At 38.2% G+C, this 17,497-nt stretch overlaps 2 protein-coding genes across 3 annotated transcripts in view; both read left to right on the forward strand.

Annotated features, from left to right (window-relative positions):
- The window catches only part of fbxo46 (F-box protein 46), a 52,677-nt gene that overhangs the window by 30,457 nt on the left and 4,723 nt on the right, over positions 1 to 17,497 (forward strand). The gene's annotated exons all lie outside the window — the stretch shown is intronic.
- LOC130565278 (diacylglycerol kinase epsilon-like) lies at positions 9,614 to 15,481 on the forward strand. Its single transcript, XM_057351890.1, has 4 exons — positions 9,614 to 10,456; positions 13,136 to 13,295; positions 14,988 to 15,107; positions 15,227 to 15,481. Exons 1-4 carry the CDS (start codon positions 10,029 to 10,031, stop codon positions 15,398 to 15,400), a joined length of 882 nt encoding a protein of 293 aa, XP_057207873.1. The 5' UTR covers positions 9,614 to 10,028; the 3' UTR covers positions 15,401 to 15,481.

Raw genomic sequence — 17,497 nt, forward strand, 5'->3', positions numbered from 1 at the left:
TACATTGTTCTTTAGTTATTAAGTGAAAAATGATTCTGCCGTCTTCTTCTTCTGTAGTCACTGCACATTCACCTGGTTGTTTATTTTGATCAATTACTTTCTGTGTACCGTATCGTTGTTTGAACTGTTTAGCTATACCTGCTCCGTATGCACAGTCAGCACTTACACAGTGAGCCAATGGTTCTGTGTGTGGACTTGTGAAAATGTCACCTGTTTTGTGTATAATTTGGAGCTGTTGGTGATGTTCAATAGCAATTTCAGTGTCTGTGTTACCGTTCGCACTCTGTGTATCCTCCCTCTCTTGGACCTCTTGGAGTCCTCAGGTCCAAACCAGTGTCAGCAAGAGACCTAGAAGGGGGGTCACAAGCTACACAGGATGTTAAATGGAACCAAGTGTCTCCTTTGCCTTGGAGTTGCACACAATGTGAGGTGCGAGCTGTCACACGTATAGGTTGAGACCACCGTGGTTCATTCCACTTTCTGCGGAATTTTCTGATCCTGACCCAGTCTGTTGTGACTGGTGATGGCAGTTCCTCGGGTTGCGCTGGTACAGGAGTCACCTGATGGGAAAAGGTTCGAATCAGAGCTGTTAGTTTATCAAAATACACAGTATGTGACAATGGCTGCACTGTGTCCTCTCTCAACGCCGTGGTTGGTCCTGGAAATTGACGACCTGTAAGCAATTCAAAAGGTGTAAAGCCTGAGATCCTGTTGACAGAAGAACGAATAGACATGAGAGCAATGGGTAAAGCTGACAGCCAGTTCAATTTAGTCTGTGCACAGATTTTAGCCAATTTTAGTTTAATTGTCAGGTTTAAACGTTCAATCTTACCTTGGCTGGCCGCATGGTAAACTGCACCATACGCATGTGTTAGGCCTAGAGCCTGTTCAACAATTTTCAAATGTTCATTTTTAAAATGGGTGGCATTGTCAGATCTGATACGTCGTGGGAACCCATAATGTGGAATGTAATGGTTGATTAGACACTTTATCACGGCCGTACTGTCCTCTCGGCCGACAGGATATGCTTCTGGCCAACCAGTGAAATAATCAACAATCACCAAAACATAGCGTTTGCCATGTACTCGTGTAATCATGTCTGTGAAGTCAATCACAATTTCTTCCCCTGGACCAGATGTCAAAGGGAAACACCCCCGTTTGGGTTTGATGCTAGGTTTTACATTGTGTTCCTGACAGATACAACAACTCGTCACATGACCTGACACCATGGATTGCAAAAATGGATGCCACCAATGTTCGAGAGCTCTCATCATTTGTTTGTCACTGACATGGCTTACCCCATGGGCTTGTGTTAACATTGAACCGGTCAGAGAGACAGGCAATGCCGGGCGTCCATCTGGCGCTTGCCATAGACCATCACTAGCACAGATGCCTCCATGCTGTGACCAGACTGATTGTTCTTCAGGGGCAGATTTCTGTTGTTCTTTGACCAAATATTCTCGAGTGAAACGAGGCAAAAGATCACTACAGGCTCTATCTGATCTTACCACCTGCTGAGTTGCAACATAGCCAGCTTCAGTTTTGGCAGCTAGATCAGCTGCATTGTTACCATCAGTGATAGGGGAATCATTTTTGGAATGTCCTGGACATTTAATAACTGCTACCTCTTTGGGTATCATCAGAGCCTCTAAAAGGTCTCTGGCTTCGCATGCATGCGTGATTGGTCGACCTGAGGATGTGATAAAACCACACCTCTGCCATAAGGGCAATTCCACGTGGACAGCTGTTACAACATATGCTGAATCGGAATATATGTTCACACGGGTCTCACCAGCGTAGTACAGGGCTCTTGTCACTGCTATCATCTCTGCTCTCTGTGCTGACTGTTTTCCTTCTAACTTCCCTGTATTCCTTGTCACTAATGAGCTTCCCACTTGTTCAACTACTGCATAGGCTGCCTTCAGGCTCCCATCCTCTGCTCTGAAACAACAACCATCTGTGAACAATGTCATAACTTGCGGTGGGGTTGTCAATGGCACCGCAGACAGATCTTCTCTTACTTTGGATGCTCTCTCGGTGATGGGTGCACAATCGTGTGGCTGTCCATCTCCCATCAGATCAGCCATATTAATGCCTTTATGTGTATATGTGAAATTGGGACTGGTCAAAATCTTAGCTATTCTTCTCTGTCTCAGTGGTGAAAATGTGAATGATGCTGAATTTACGAATGACATGAGTGTGTGGTGAGTATTGTCAGTGGGTGGCCCATTACAATGTGTGAAGTCTTGTGTACTACCTTAGCCAGGCCTGCTGCGAACCTAGAACAAATAGGTTGTCTCTGCTCCACACAGTCTAACAGTACACTGGCATACATCAGAACTTTTCTCCTACCCTGGTCTTTTTGGAATAATACACCGTGTGCACTGGATCCTGACTCAGAGGCATCCAGGAAAAATGGTAACTCATAATTAGCACAGCTCAGGTGCACTGCATGAGCTAATTGTGTCTTAAGGTCAATGAACGTCCGTTCAGCCTCTGGTGTCCACTGAAGTTCTGCTTTCATATTTTTTATGCCATGTTCCTTGATCAATTGTCTTAAAGGCAAGGTTAGTGAAACATACATGGGAATGTAATGTCTACTGAATCCTGTCAAACCTAGAAATGACAACATGTCTTTCACTGTGGTTGGCTTGGGATGGCTCAGTATACCCTGTCTTTGTGTTCCTGTCAAAGTTGAACCCTGTGCCGTGATCAGTCGACCCAAAAATGTAACACAAGGTCTGCAAACCTGCAGTTTGTCCTTGCTTACCTTAAACCGAGACTTATGCAACTGAAGTAATACAAGTCTGGTGGCTTCCAAGCATGCCTTTTCTGTTGTGGCAGCCAGCAATAGGTCATCAACATACATGATCATGACACAGTTTTCAGGTAAGCTACAGTCCTGTAGCTGTTGTTTCAAAACATGATTAAAAATTCCTGGGGATAGAATAAATCCCTGAGGTAATCTGTTATAGGAATACTGGCGCCCCCTGTATGTAAAAGCCAAACATGCTTCGCACTCCTCTGCAATTGGAATACAAAAGAATGCATTGCGGTTTAGTTACGTACACTTGGTAACTACACGACCACAGTTCCATCTATTACTTTATATACCCAAACCGTGTCAGTAACACCCACAAACCACAATGTAATTGATATTTCTTAGATCATGTACCAATCTGTACTTGTTAGTTCCTGGTTTTGGCACAGGAAAAATTGGTGTGTTCCAATCTGAAATATAGGGTGTTATAACTCCCCTTTCCAGTAGTCCAGCGACAGTGGTGGCTACACCTTGTTCTGCCTCTGGTTTGTTATGATACTGTGGGACCCAAATGGGTGAATTGGTTTTTATGCTGAAACTTACAGGTTTAATGTTACAAAATCCTGCATCTGTTGTTTCCCAATTTTTCCCTACATATAAGGATATGCAGTATGTAGTACAGAATTTGCTACGCTGAACCATTTGTGTATAATTCATTCTCAGTTATTTTATAGCTATTCATTGTTTACCTAGTATGATTTGAATTTCTCAGGGGGTCCTCTATCATTGTACAGTGGAATTCTGATTTCGGTAACTGTGCTGAGTTTCAGTGAATTTACCCCATTTATCAACTGCCAGCCTTACATCTTTCTCCATCTGTCCTATCCTGTACACGTTTGCTTTTTGCACAGTGATCATCATTTGAGTTTCTTTCATGTCTATGTCTATCTATACTTCTGTAGAACGCCAAATTTGAAGACCCAATTTACACAATGCATCTCTTTCTAACAGATTAATAGGAGTCTGATTTGATATAAGGAAAGGTTGGTCACATCTCGTTTATTTTTTTTATATATATTCACTGGGCTTTCCACATATCCTTGTTTTTTTAATTTATTTATTTATTTATTTTTAATGGTTTTATTGGGCTTTGACCTGGACCTCAAAAGTCTACTATCACCTCTCCCTTTCACCCTCAGTCGGCTGTTTCATGGACTGGTGGGGGCAGTTTTTTCCTTCAGGCTGGCCAATATCTCATTGTTCAGTCCATTTTCTTTTTGAGCCATGAATCACTTGGTGCCAAAAACTTCACTCAGATGTGCCATGGAGTTTAAGTCTCTGTTTTAATGTCTCTGGGCGTGTGTCTTTGGGTTTTCTCTTTCTCAAAGCTGTTCCCCCTTTTTTTCTTTTTGTGTCCTTAGGGTCCTCTATGGCTTGAAATTCAGCATGCAGTGCTTGCGTCACGTGCATCAAAATAATCCCACTCATGTAATGAGAGTCCACATCTCTGTCAAATTCTGATGTTAAAGTTTGCCCTTGTTTTGCTAATACCACCTTAATCCAATTCCCAGCCGCTTTGTGCATGTCAGGGGGAGAGTGAGCATTAGCCTCTCAAGGTCTGATGTGGCCCAGAACACATAGGGTCTCTTGGTAACTGTATCTTTATTTCAAAATAAAGGTTTCTCAGTCCGTGGTTTAAAATGATCTATTTCCTGTGACACCTTCCTTCCTTCATCAAATGATGGCTCTTTTTCCCTTCCTCCCTCTGTCTCTCTGCCTGCTAGTGGTCTGCTTTTTCTTAATTATTCATGTCTTATCCACAAACTTTTCTATCTCCTTAATTTTCCTATTTAACTCTGCCCCTAATAACGTTTGCTCTTTGGTCTTACATGGCCCCATATGTCTTTCATCTCTTAACTCCAGAAACTTTTACAACTCCTGTGAGTTAGGGAAATTTGACCTTAGAGGTCACATAAGGAGGGGGTTCTGCACACACACCCTCCATTTGTCTCTCTCTCTGCCTTTTGGAGCCATTACTTTTTATTACAACAAACCTTAGCTTTTTTAATAGTTATTGCTTTTATTATTATTTTCTATATCTCCTTTTCATCACAATCACTTTATAGTTTATTCTCTTATTTTCTCAGCTCTTAGCCTTCTCTAATTGTAATTTCAACAGTTGTGTTTTGACTTTCTCTAATTCTTCTTCTTCTTTGCTGACCCTCTCTACAGCCCTATCAGTGTGGTGCACTAAATGTCTTTCCCATACTTCATTAGTTGCAACTGGAATGTCTGGGTTATTCTCCATGGATTGTTTAACTCCATTTGGAGCTCCTGTCATGACTGCTGTTCTGAATATGTCTCTTGTTACCGGATTAATTAGACTATTTTCTTCAACCATTTGTTCCCATTCAGCAGCACAACGAAAATAATAGGCTGTTCCAGTCTCACCTGGTTTGATACGGAATTTAATGTTTTGGTACACAGTTGGTGGTACAGGATATAAGCGTCTTAATGCTCCGCCAACATCAGTGCTTCCCTACAAATGGTGTTTCATTTGGTCCGTTGTAGCCTGAGCTTCCATTCTGCATTTGTGAGGCTGTCAGTATTGTCCTAACAGGCATCTAAGTCACCCAAAGCCAAACAAGTTCCATGACATAGGGTGGTTAATTTACTTAGCCATCTGCTGCCCCCAGAGGTAATAGGTGGTAGTTTACTCACTATTGCTGTCATATCACTATGTGACCATGGTTGGTACTGCAAATTCCCACCTGGTCTCTGCATCAATGGTGCCTGTATCTGAGGTGCCATTATTTGATTACCTGGACCATATAAAACAACTCTTTTTCCCATGGACCCTGCTTGTCAATCTAGTTGCTATAGGTCCATCTACAATCATGTAATTTGTTAAGTGCTTCAAGACAATGTTTATGTTCGTAATGGTTCCTTACTCTTATCCTCTTCCTCATCTCATCTTCCCCCCCGTTGATCCGCTCCCACTACTGGTTTCTCCACTTCTTTTATGACTGCTTTGGCTTTATGTAATGGTCATCCACATCCTTCTTTACTGCCTTAACCAGGTGGTCAAATCTCTGTTCCAAAGCCTGTATCTGGTTTGTAACTCCTTAAGTCTACTCTACTTCTGTTTATCTCTACCACCATCTGCTGGTAGGGCTGAGGCTAATGAAGGATATATTGAAGGTATGTGTTTCTGAAGGGGAGGAGCTGTTGGGTTAGTCTGAATGCTTCCTGTTTTTTCTTCTTTCTTCTCTGGCTGCTGAGTGTTCACGTCCTGTTTCTGTGTGCTGAGTGCCGTGGCTGTTAATGCCACTCTAGTCCATACCCTCAAGTTCTTTTTTAAACTTTCTTCTTCACTTCGTGTGTTTCCTGCATTTACCACTTAACTTTGTCTTTCTCTTCAACATGTCTACGTAACTTATTATGGGCTTTCTTTTCCATCTCTCTAACTTTTGGCGCAGAGGAGTCACAATTTTTTCCTCTCTGCCCCACCCTTGATCATCACACAACGCTTCCAACATTTTCAATCTCTTTCTGTCTTTTCTTTCCGTCTTCTGGCTCAGTCTGTGCTAAAAGCATATTTGTAACATTTTGCCATTGACCATACTGGGACATCCTATTCATCACATTCTTTTTGAAATTCAGCCATTTTACACACAATTGTACTGTTCACAATCTTTTACAGCCTTATGTATTCCAATTTATAGTATAAGGTGGTCTTTGTGACCAGTTTTCCAAATTAATCACTTAATTACGACGCAACGTCTCAGTTTCTCAACGAGTCTCTGTGACGCAACGTCTTTTCTTCAATCGCCTTTATCGTTTCACATTCAACTCTTAACATTAACACACAACAAACAATTTGGGAATATTCCTTTACGAGTTCGCCGACTCGGGGACTCTAACCCGACAGAATTTACGATATCTTTAAATCGAGGGCCTCAACCCGAGAATTTACGATTTATTTCAATCGAGGGCCTCAACCCGAGAATTTACGATTTATTAATCGAGGGCCTCAACCCGAGAATTTACGATTTATTAATCGAGGGCCTCAACCCGGCAGAATTTACGATTTATTAATCGAGGGCCTCAACCCGCAGAATTTACGATTTATTAATCGAGGGCCTCAACCCGGCAGAATTTACGATTTATAAAAATCGAGGGCCTCAAACCCGGACGACAACGTCTCACAATTTCCTTTGTGACGCAACGTCTTACAGTATGTCTTTTTAAATCTGATTTTCAAAACTTCTTTTTTTAATTTACTTGTACTTCTCGAATGTTCATCAAATTCAACACACAATTTAGGTATATTCAATAGCAGAATTTTGAATAAACAGGCTTCTGCTTACCTTTTATTTTTAGGTCGACCTGTGTGTTGAACCTGAATCCGTTCGATCTCTCCGAAAGGCAAAATGCACTTCTCGTCTAAATCACGTCTCGGGGTCACCATTTGTTGGACTTTAAAGGCAGTCCTGCATGTTCAAAAATTTGCAAGAGACGTTTCTCCAAAATTAAGCAGAAGTTTTATTATCAGATGTAAAAAGGAGTAACAAAGCTTTGGGTTGCCAGTAAATCACCACCCTCTCCACCACAAGCCAACAACCAAAATATTCAAATACACCCATATTTATAAAGTATGTGACGTCGCTCTATCTTCTGACTCCTCCTCTGCTTTTTGCTCCCTTTCCACCAATCACCATACGCCACGTTTATCTGCGTAGTTCCTGAAAAATAAAACCTTCTCAAAACATACATCCTGTGGTCGGTCTCTAGTATTGAGGAATGTTCTCCAGGGCACCCTCCCCCAAGGAGTGGTCTCCTAAAAACAGTTTATTGTGGCCGGACAACACACCAACATTCTTAACATTCTTTTAGTAAAAAGAAAACACTTAATCATCTAATGTTTTTAATTATATAGCGTTGTTTCTTAATCCTATGATTCATTAAAACACATCACAACTCATGATTATACTTAGAACATATACAGTGGATTGATTCATAACATTTATTTTTCTTTGTGACTCTTTATATGTGTGTGTGTTTATCTAGATAATTTACGACTCCAACCCCCAACTTTCTCTGTTTTCTTTGTTTGCCCAGGAACTTTCCACTGAGTGAAATAGAAAGCACATGACAAAAACACACAGCTTAATGAAACAAATGAAAGAAAACACTTATTGATTATATTGATATTTAAATCATACTTTTATCTAAAAAATATTCCCACACACTGATTCCTTTGTAAGTCGTAGTGAAGCCGTAAGGATCACCGTCGAGTCCAGCTGCTTGTAAGTTCAGCAAATAATTGCGTGTTTTAGTCCCGGATTCTTTGTTTCTCATATTCTCCTCAGTCATTTTGCTGGTTGTTTTGCCACCCAGGGGAGCATGTCCCAGGGCGTGTACTGACATATTCACGTGGGAAAGTGACGTCAATGCATTCCTAACACCCTACAACACCCTCTGGAAACACCCTACTGGAATTTATGATCACTGTAATGCCCAGGAGACTTTAAAACACATTTTAAAACATTGCAGGAACTATGAAGATGCTAGAATGGAGTTAGAAAATCAAATTATATCAAAGTATGATACTTGAACATTTATTGGGAAAACCTCTTGGAAAAGTCTTAATTCTTTAATTAAATATTTGAAAATGACTGGGCTAATTGAAAGGATTTAATAGGTTAAGATAGCACTTGGGATTGTGGTACATAATATGCAGCTCACACTCTAGTCCAGTAGGTGGTGGTAATGCGAGTTTAAACACATGAACAAGATACAAACAGGGATGTGACAGTTCACTTTTTAAAAATATGACATTAGGATTATTATTTGCACTATTTTGTTTGTGTATATGAAATTTTCTCAATGTAAGCAATAGGTTAACCAGAACTTCCAAACTTTTACTCTTATACAATAAGAATACATATTTACTAGATAGCCTAATCTTAATTTTTGTTAATGTTTTGTGTGAATATCAGATATTCAATATCAAGAAAGGTTAAATACAGGAACTAGTCTAAGAAAAAAACATGCAACACATGTCATCTGATACGTGTTACAAGTTCTGCATTAGTTGGACTTTTAGTTTGTATTTGGTTATGTCCTGTTTCCTGTTTTCTTTTGTTCATTGTTTGAATTTCATTTTATCGGGCGTCTTCTGTAAATCAGGGAAAAATGTATGATATTTATTTTCTGCTCAGAAAAACAAAAATGCAATTAAATTAAACAGAAAACTTTTTCATTTTTTTAACAACAACAATTGTTTAAAGCAGTGTTACACATTGTTTTTATGCTTAAACCCTTTGTCGTCTTTGACCCAAATGTAAATGTAACTTGCCATTAGACGCCAAATTGCTTGCTGGGTATTAGACAGTAAAAAAATATAGGATCTCTATATAGGAGATAGGGAGTGGTTTCAGACACAGCTAAGGTCCGTTTACGGAAGTCGTGCAACTAGGCGGCCATGTTTGCAACGTCTCTGGCCAGCTACTTACGTCATAGCAAGTCCACAGTCCTATCTACTTGAATGGGGGAAAGCAGATATTTTTTAAATGGCTGGCAAAAATCACAATAAAACAGCATATGTCCGATCAATAATAAACTGTGACATGAACTGTACCATAACTTTGGTTTACAATGCTTAAATTGCGCTAAAAATCACCTCTTTCGATGTCGCCTCATCTCCTGCGCCTGCGCACAGGCTGGCAAGCGCCTTCACGAGAGCCCCGGCCCAGAGAATCTTCAGTCTTTACTGATTGACGATTGGCTCGTTTTACCGGAAGGCGGGACTTCCTTCGCTTGAGCGGCCATATTGTGTGTTGTATTCTTTTCCATTCATTGTAACAGCAGTGGCGCATCTTGTTAATAATAATATCTTTGGCGGGATTACAACTACGCCATCGTTTCCGTGTATTGGATTAGATGTCGTTTGCAAGCGTTTTGTCCGCTGTTTTCAATGAAATTTAAAAGGGTTTGGATAAGAAGGCTTAATTACAATGACAGGAAAGACAGAAAATACGAGCGTGCGTGTCTCTGACCATGTCAAGCTCGCCTTGCTGTGCCAAATGTTTAACAGAGAGTTGTTTACGATGGCTGTGCGGTAATGTCAGTGTAACGTTACTGCTCGGATGGGGTCAAAATGAGGATGGTCATTTTAGGATCTCAGCTTTAACATCTAGACTGATTGTTAATATTTACTAATTAGTTTCTGGTTTGATTTGAATAAGACAGTTCTGCGATAACAATGGAGTACATAACTGAGGAGCTTGAGGAGTACTGGACTTTGCTCCTCTGGACCACAGTTGCTGTTCTAGTGCCGGTGCTCATTACGCTGTGGTGCAGCTTTCAGCGTCCCAAACGCAAAGTTATGCTACAAGGTCTATTCCGAAAAGGCAAACATGGCTGGCACTACACGGACCTGTTCAACAAGCCCACCTACTGCTGCGTGTGTTCTCAACCCATCCTTCAAGGGGCGTTTTGTGACTGCTGTGGCATATGTGCGGATGAGGAGTGCATACAGAGAGCAGATCGTAACCTTCCATGTAAGGAAATCATAACTCAGAACGATGGAGAGTTCTGCCACCGGTGGGTCAGGGGTAACCTTCCACTCACCAGCCACTGTACTGTGTGCAACCAGCAGTGCGGGACACAGCCAAAACTCTGCGATTATAGGTATTTAATAAAAGCCCTGCTTCGTACTTTACTACCTTGTTAATAATATTATATTTCAAATGAATAGTAGAAGTAGTAGTATTACCATTTGGTTAATAGTTGTGTGCACAAGATCATGCTGTGCAAAGTTACACTGTCCTTCAACAGTTTTGAAACACTTGACTGAAATTTCTTAATTTCTCATGACCTTAAACATCTTGGAATCTAAAGATGTGTGATTACATGTTCGAAATTACTTTTGTAGACAAAACATGTTATTATTGCCAACGCAGTAATTTCTTTCGTTTGAACACAACAAATTGGAAAAACAATAAAGAACAAATTGTAGAATAATTAAACCAAAAATTATTTATTAATTTAAAGAGGATGGACCAGATTTACTAAACAGGTAAACGTAGCGAGAACAGTCATGTTTAGTCATGAAACATTAAGTATAACATTAGGGCTTAAAGTGTGAAAATAACTTTTTAGAGTGAATTTGTTCATGTATACACTGCAGTGTTCTGAGGAACCGCATTAAATACTGAAGTATATTACAGTTGGTGGTAGTCAGTGTTGGGTAAGTTACTCTGAAAAAGTAATTAATTACTAGTTACTAATTACATGTTCAATAGGGTAATTAGAGTACTGTACAAAGTACTCTCTCCAAAAAGTATTTAATTACTTATTACTAATTACTTTATGTATTCTACCTCAACCTTGATTAGTTTTGATTAGAAGTGATTCAAGGATAGACATGAAACAGCTCTTTTAATTAATTCAAATAAATAAAATTAAACTATGTAAGTATTCTTAATAACTGATCAAAGTATTACAAATGTGAGAAGAATAAAAGCATGTGTTTTAAAGTTAGACTTAGAATTTGTATGTCATTTTACATTATTGTATATATTACACCGTATTTAGCTCAATTACATCAGAAGTAATTGTAATTAAATAAATTACAGAAAAAAATAAGAGGGTCATTTTCAAAATATGGTCACAAACCTGTCCCTACACTTTACAGGTATGTAAAAAGATTCCAAATGAAAAAATCCACCCGATTTAGCCATTAGTACGCAACTCCGTGCCTTTTTATAATGATGATTGTTATTTAAGTCTTTATAGTTTTGTAAAAAAAATTCTAAATTCATTTGAATTTCATCTGTACTTGAAAAAACACATGTCCCCCTCCCTATGTTTAACTCTTTTGTATTGTGTATAAACATTTCCTTTTCATTCGTTTTTTTAATTACTTAACCAATTAAAAACAGGTATAGGGCCTAATAAATGCATAAAAATGCAAACCAAAATAATAATTTATTAATACAAATCATTTAAAATATATATCTGCAAGTAAGTACTTATAAGGTCAACAAAGAAGATGCTCTGTTCAAGCACACACATGGCGAGTGTGCTTTTCCTTAATATAAATGAGAATTCTATTTAAAATGACGGTTTTTGGTGTGGTTCTTTAAAAGCGTCATTGGTGTTGCTTTGGTTTGGGTCAGCATGAAGGAATTTACAGAAAAAAAAAAACATTTTTACACGTTTATTGGCATAAGCTATAGATTTTAGTGTGCCTCGTCATGTTTTGAGGTGACTTAGCCATCATTTTGGAAAATTAGCCTTTCATGGGATTTCATTGGTGTTGCACCAATGACAGAAAACTGCAAATAATGGGAATTTGTCACTGGTGTTATTTGTCACTGGTGTTACACCACTGACAGAAAACTGCAAATAATGGGAATTTGTCACTGGTGTTATTGTCACGGGTGTTACACCAACAATGACAGAGAACTCTATGCAAATAAAAAGTAAAATAAAATAATTAAATAATGAACAAGATTCAAGTTGGCCATTATTATTGGTAAAGATGTAATCATGCCGGTGAATACTAATCATCAAATGTTTGAAAACTGGCATGAAAACTGAATTAATTTTTTTGACTTTTCGTAGTCAGACAGTCACTGTTTTTTGAGAATGACCCAAGACTCAGAGTAATCCCTTACTTGACTTTTCCAGGAGAAAAGTCATTAAGTTACAGTAACTAATTACGTAGTAACTAGTTACACCCAACACTGGTGGTACTGAACTACAGGAAGTGCACAGGGTGAAAATAAATGTCTGCATTTGTATCCGTTGTCCACAAGGGGTCCTCAAACACCATATTTCAGCTGGACAAGGGGTCCTCAAACACCAATGCATAAAGTAAAATATCTAATTTTATGGAATTTATAAGAATTATCTTAACTCTGTTGCAGGTGTTAATATCAGATGGTGTGAAATTTATACTTTTAGAGTCCATTATTTTGAGCTATAAACTATTAGAAAAAAAAACCTAGTTCAGCCGACAGAGGGGCAGTTGGGGGGAACAGAATTGTCATTGCTGGCAGGCTCTAACACCCATAAAATGAGAACTCTAGCTTTGTAAAGTGTTTAATTAAAAAAAGAAAAACAAGCTATGTAAGACTAGATAATTATAAAAATGAACACATTTTAGTGCTTTTGGATCTTCATCCTCAGATGTAAAAAAGACTGATGAATAAAATATTGTCACTTTACTACTTATTTATTACTGCAAGTTGTTGTGCAAAATTGTATTTTGTGCCTTTAAAGTTAATTTGCTACCTTACAGTAGATTGTGGTAATCTTCTCATTTTTCATCATTTTTTGTTGTTTTCATTTTGTAATATGTAGGTGTATATGGTGTCAAAGCACAGTGCATGACGACTGCCAGTCCAGTCTGAAAGATAGAGATCTATGTGATCTGGGAGAGTTCCGGTCTGTTATAATACCTCCATACTACCTCTTTCAAGTCAACAAGCTCTACTGCAGACACCCTGATGAGTACAGCAAGGTGAGAAGCCGCTCACAAGTAGATATATTTTTTTTTTAAAGAGTAGTGGAAGTTTTTTCTCCTGAAAGAAAATGTTATGGCTATTTATTTGACTAGATTCTGATTATAAACTAAGTATTACACCATTGATGCTGTTAAAGCTACCTCAGAAAACTACGAAGAATACCACCACACCAACGAGCGACTGTTCACCAGAAGTGTTCCAGCTGGCTTATATTATTGGGGAAGTTCTTAAAGGGCTCCTATTGTGGAAAATTCACTTGTAAATGTTGTTTAAACATAACTGCGTGTCAGGAGTGTGTGTACAGAACCACTCTAGAATGATACACCCATTCCTTTTATTAAAACCCCAATAAACCTCAGCAGTCATACTGAATGAGCTGTTGGCATTCTCTCAGCAAACTGACATCACATTGATTAAGCCCTGCCCATATGGACTCTGCTGTATTAGCATAGTCTCCGCCCTCATCAAGTTGTACATTGTCTGTCTGCCATTGTTTCTACGCTGGGGTACATACAGTGAGCTAGAAGAATGTTAGTTTTGTTGCTGCATGCAAGTACCGTAAGTCTTCATTTACTCTTGGCATCTGAGCCATTTAAGACATGGTGGATTAGTTTCATTTTTGAAGGGAATGTGCAGAAGACATCAGGTGAAGTCACTTTAAACCTGGCTGCTTCGCAAACGAAGGTCAGTAATATGCTGTTCAAAAATCTTGAGTTTAGCGCTGTGAGTTTTGCTCTGTACATGGCAGGATTTTGAGTCTACAGCTGCACATCTGTTAGAATACAATGTGTTCAGTTTTTAAAGACGTGACGCGTTTGTCCATTCACTCATAAAAAACAATGTGCATGTTTAAAGACGTGACGCGTTTGTCAATTCACTCAGAAAACAGCGTGTTCAGTTTTTAAACACACAACGTTATTACAAATGCAAATTGCCTAGCTCGCGCGAGAGAGCTTGTAATGCGTGTGCTCAGGTGTTTTCTCATGCCCGAGAGTTTGTAATGTGTAATGTTTTCCTGCACGCGAGTGAGGTTGCCAACAGAACGATGTGACTATGGTACATATTGCCCAACACTACTAGCTACGTACAGAGTACATTACAAACTAACTAGTAGTTACTAAGCCTCTAGTGTGAGCTTTTGTTTGGTGCTATTATGTGCAGCAGAGTAAACAGAGCAAACACACTCTTTTTTCCTTATTAGTATTCTAGTTACAAAACTTGTGTAATCTAACAAAATATGTTACAGATTACTTTTTAAAGCATGTATTTTGTAATCTGTAGTAAAATACATTTTAAAAGTAACCTTCACAGCCCTGTCTGTGATCTTTTATCTTTTGTATTCCTACTTGGGTTTCTTAGTTTTTTTTATTTCTTAATCCTTGGTTTCTTCAAGTCTTCAAAATGACTATGTAGCGTAAAGATTGAGGAGTGCCTGGACTTTGGTGTTAGTCCATCATTTTCTGTCACATGTAAAGGTAACATTTTGTTTAAATACGGCAGAACTAAAATGTTTTCCTCAGTTTATTTACCCAGCATTTGTGCAGCAATACAGTCGATTGATGTGTAGTTTCCAAAATTCTAATGCTGGTGAATTCGAGTAAAACACATTTACATTAAGGCAGCTGTCAAAAAAAACCTGAATTCACCTTTTAAATGACTCTTAACTGACTGCTATGTTATGTGTGTAGCTTGCTGCGCTGTGTGGAAGTGGCTGGACTCCAGTCCTGGTTTTGGCAAATACACGAAGTGGCAACAATATGGGGGATGTTCTACTGGGAGAGTTTCGTACCCTTCTCAATCCTGTGCAGGTATGAGTCCACTTTGTGCTCACATATACACATTCAGACAATCTTTTTTTGTTTACATACTTACATCCTTGTTACTGGACATACTCTATGTGGCTTTTAGATTTGTTTGTTTGTTTCAGGTGTTTGATCTCTCTGAGCTTCCCCCCTCTAAAGCTCTTCAGCTGTGTACTATTCTGCCCCCGGGCAGCGTGCGTGTCCTGGTGTGTGGGGGAGATGGCACTGTGGGGTGGGTTCTGGATGCAATCGACACAATGAAGCTGAAGGTAAGAGCTGTAGAAGCAGAATGTGGCTGAGTGTGGATAATGCAGAATATACAATTCCAAGCTCTGTTGTCTAAAGAGCATGCAAAAATCTTTTATGTATTTGATTAGGGCTGCAACTAACGATTATTTTAATTGTCGACTAATCTAACGAATTTTTTTTTTTTTTTTTTTTTCGATTAGTCGACTAATCTAACGATTCTTATTTTTTATTAATCTAATAAAGATTTTTTGGATTACTTTATTAATCCTTTGGCAAACTTTGCAAATAAACAATAAGTTCTAGTATTTTCTTACATTATACAGCAAATCATACTTTTTACTCCACTACATTTTATAAATAAATATTGTTGTTTTAACATTTTAATCCGTGTTTACATTAAAATCACCATCTTTTAATTAAGTAGTTTTAATTTTAAAAGTAAAAGAAATACTGATTTTTTATGTACTTATGTACTGTATTAAGGTAAAAAAAAATTATTGCACTTATGCTTTTTGTTGTCCTTATGTTGTTCCAATTGCTTCCATTGTTTCCCTCATCTGTAGGTCGCTTTGGATAAAAGCGTCTGCAAAATGACTAAATGTAAATGTAAAAACATTAAAAAATGTGTATATGAAATACTAGAGCATGATATATGCTCTGTATTTTTTTCCTCCAAGTAATATCCGATTCTATTTTCAGTCTCATAATGTAATTGAGTAAAAGTAAAATACTACTATCTGTCTCTGTTTATTGTACAAAACTATCACCGTATAAAAGACTCTAATGCAGAGTGGCGTTAAAGCGAGCCCGCGCACCGGAACTCAGAATGATGCGCTTAATGCATTCGCTTCGTTATTTACAGTTATGCGCANTGCTCACATAATAAGTCAACATATTGTTAAATTTATGCATTTTAAATGACAGAAATACACTGAAACCACGTTGGAGAAAGCACGTAATGTACGTGTCTAAAATGTATGTGTACAGTTCAGTTAAATGATCAAATTTACCCTCTTTAAACTTATGCTAAACATTTAGCTGAATATCCACAACATGTATGGTGGCATGGTGGAACAAAAACTTGCCTAAAGTGCCTTTAGCCTACTCTGTCCCTTTAGCGTCCACGGACCACGCCATCACGGCCGGTGTACCGTGCTAAAATGCTTAATGTTGCTTAATCTTCAGACCAGATGACTAAAATTAGTATAGCCTACACCTTTTAATAACCGTAGGCTACAGAAATGCGGAAGAGCCCTAAATATGAATGCAAAAAGCACAAAATGACACAATAAGAATTTTAGCATGTCCCGCCATATTTATCACATAATACCAGAACTAATAGGTATTAGGGATGTAACGATTCACCGTGAGCCGGTTGAAAATCGGTTATAATGAGTGACGATTCAAATCGGTTGAGGTGTGAACTGAATCGCAATACATTTTTTGAACAGCAGGGGCCGCTATTTTCACTGCAAATCTAAACGTGGACATGCTGATATTTCTTAAATGCAAAAAAATCCAAGAAAAGCTCAGACAGTATTAGTTTGTTTATATTAAAGAGACTTTTTCTATTATTAATTTGTTATAAAATTGCAGTTTAGTTTTGTTATTTGAAATAAAACATTATTTTATTATACAAAGAAACGTGAAGCATTTAAGAAATAATGAAAGGGAAGTTGTTCATTTCTAATTTGTTTCAACTCATTTTGTTGAGTAAATCGTGAATAAATCGCGAGTCATGAGATCATGAGATCAGAATCGTGACTCGCATCGCATCGTGAGCTGAGTGAATCGTTACATCCCTAATAGGTATAGGTGTCTTTATTGTTGCAGTATTTCAGTTTGTTTTTTTATTCATTCGTTCATACAATAGGCTATAATTGGCTTTATTTTGTTTGCGTTCTGAGATTTCAGATGAAAAGTATAGGCATAATTATTTCCATTTGATATTTCTCTTTTAAGTGGTGTAGTTATTCGTTTGTTTAAGTTACATTTATATCCTACATTTACTAAATATTTTACAATTACATTTTTAAGAAAAGACTGTTATTTATATTGTAGATTATTTTACGTTCTGATGAAAAATTGTTCATGGCTTGTTCTTACATCTGTTTTCACTACTATTTCAGTTAGCCTACTACTATTGT

This window comes from Triplophysa rosa, linkage group LG14 (assembly GCF_024868665.1).
Source record: "Triplophysa rosa linkage group LG14, Trosa_1v2, whole genome shotgun sequence".
In the NCBI taxonomy this organism is placed as follows: Eukaryota; Metazoa; Chordata; class Actinopteri; order Cypriniformes; family Nemacheilidae; genus Triplophysa; species Triplophysa rosa.

Coding starts and splice junctions, on each gene's coding strand:
- LOC130565278 (XM_057351890.1), top strand. CDS start 10,029: ATGGAGTACATAACTGAGGAGCTTGAGGAGTACTGGACTTTGCTCCTC. Junction 10,457..13,135: donor CCAAAACTCTGCGATTATAG/GTATTTAATAAA, acceptor TGTAATATGTAG/GTGTATATGGTGTCAAAGCA. Junction 15,108..15,226: donor CCCTTCTCAATCCTGTGCAG/GTATGAGTCCAC, acceptor TGTTTGTTTCAG/GTGTTTGATCTCTCTGAGCT.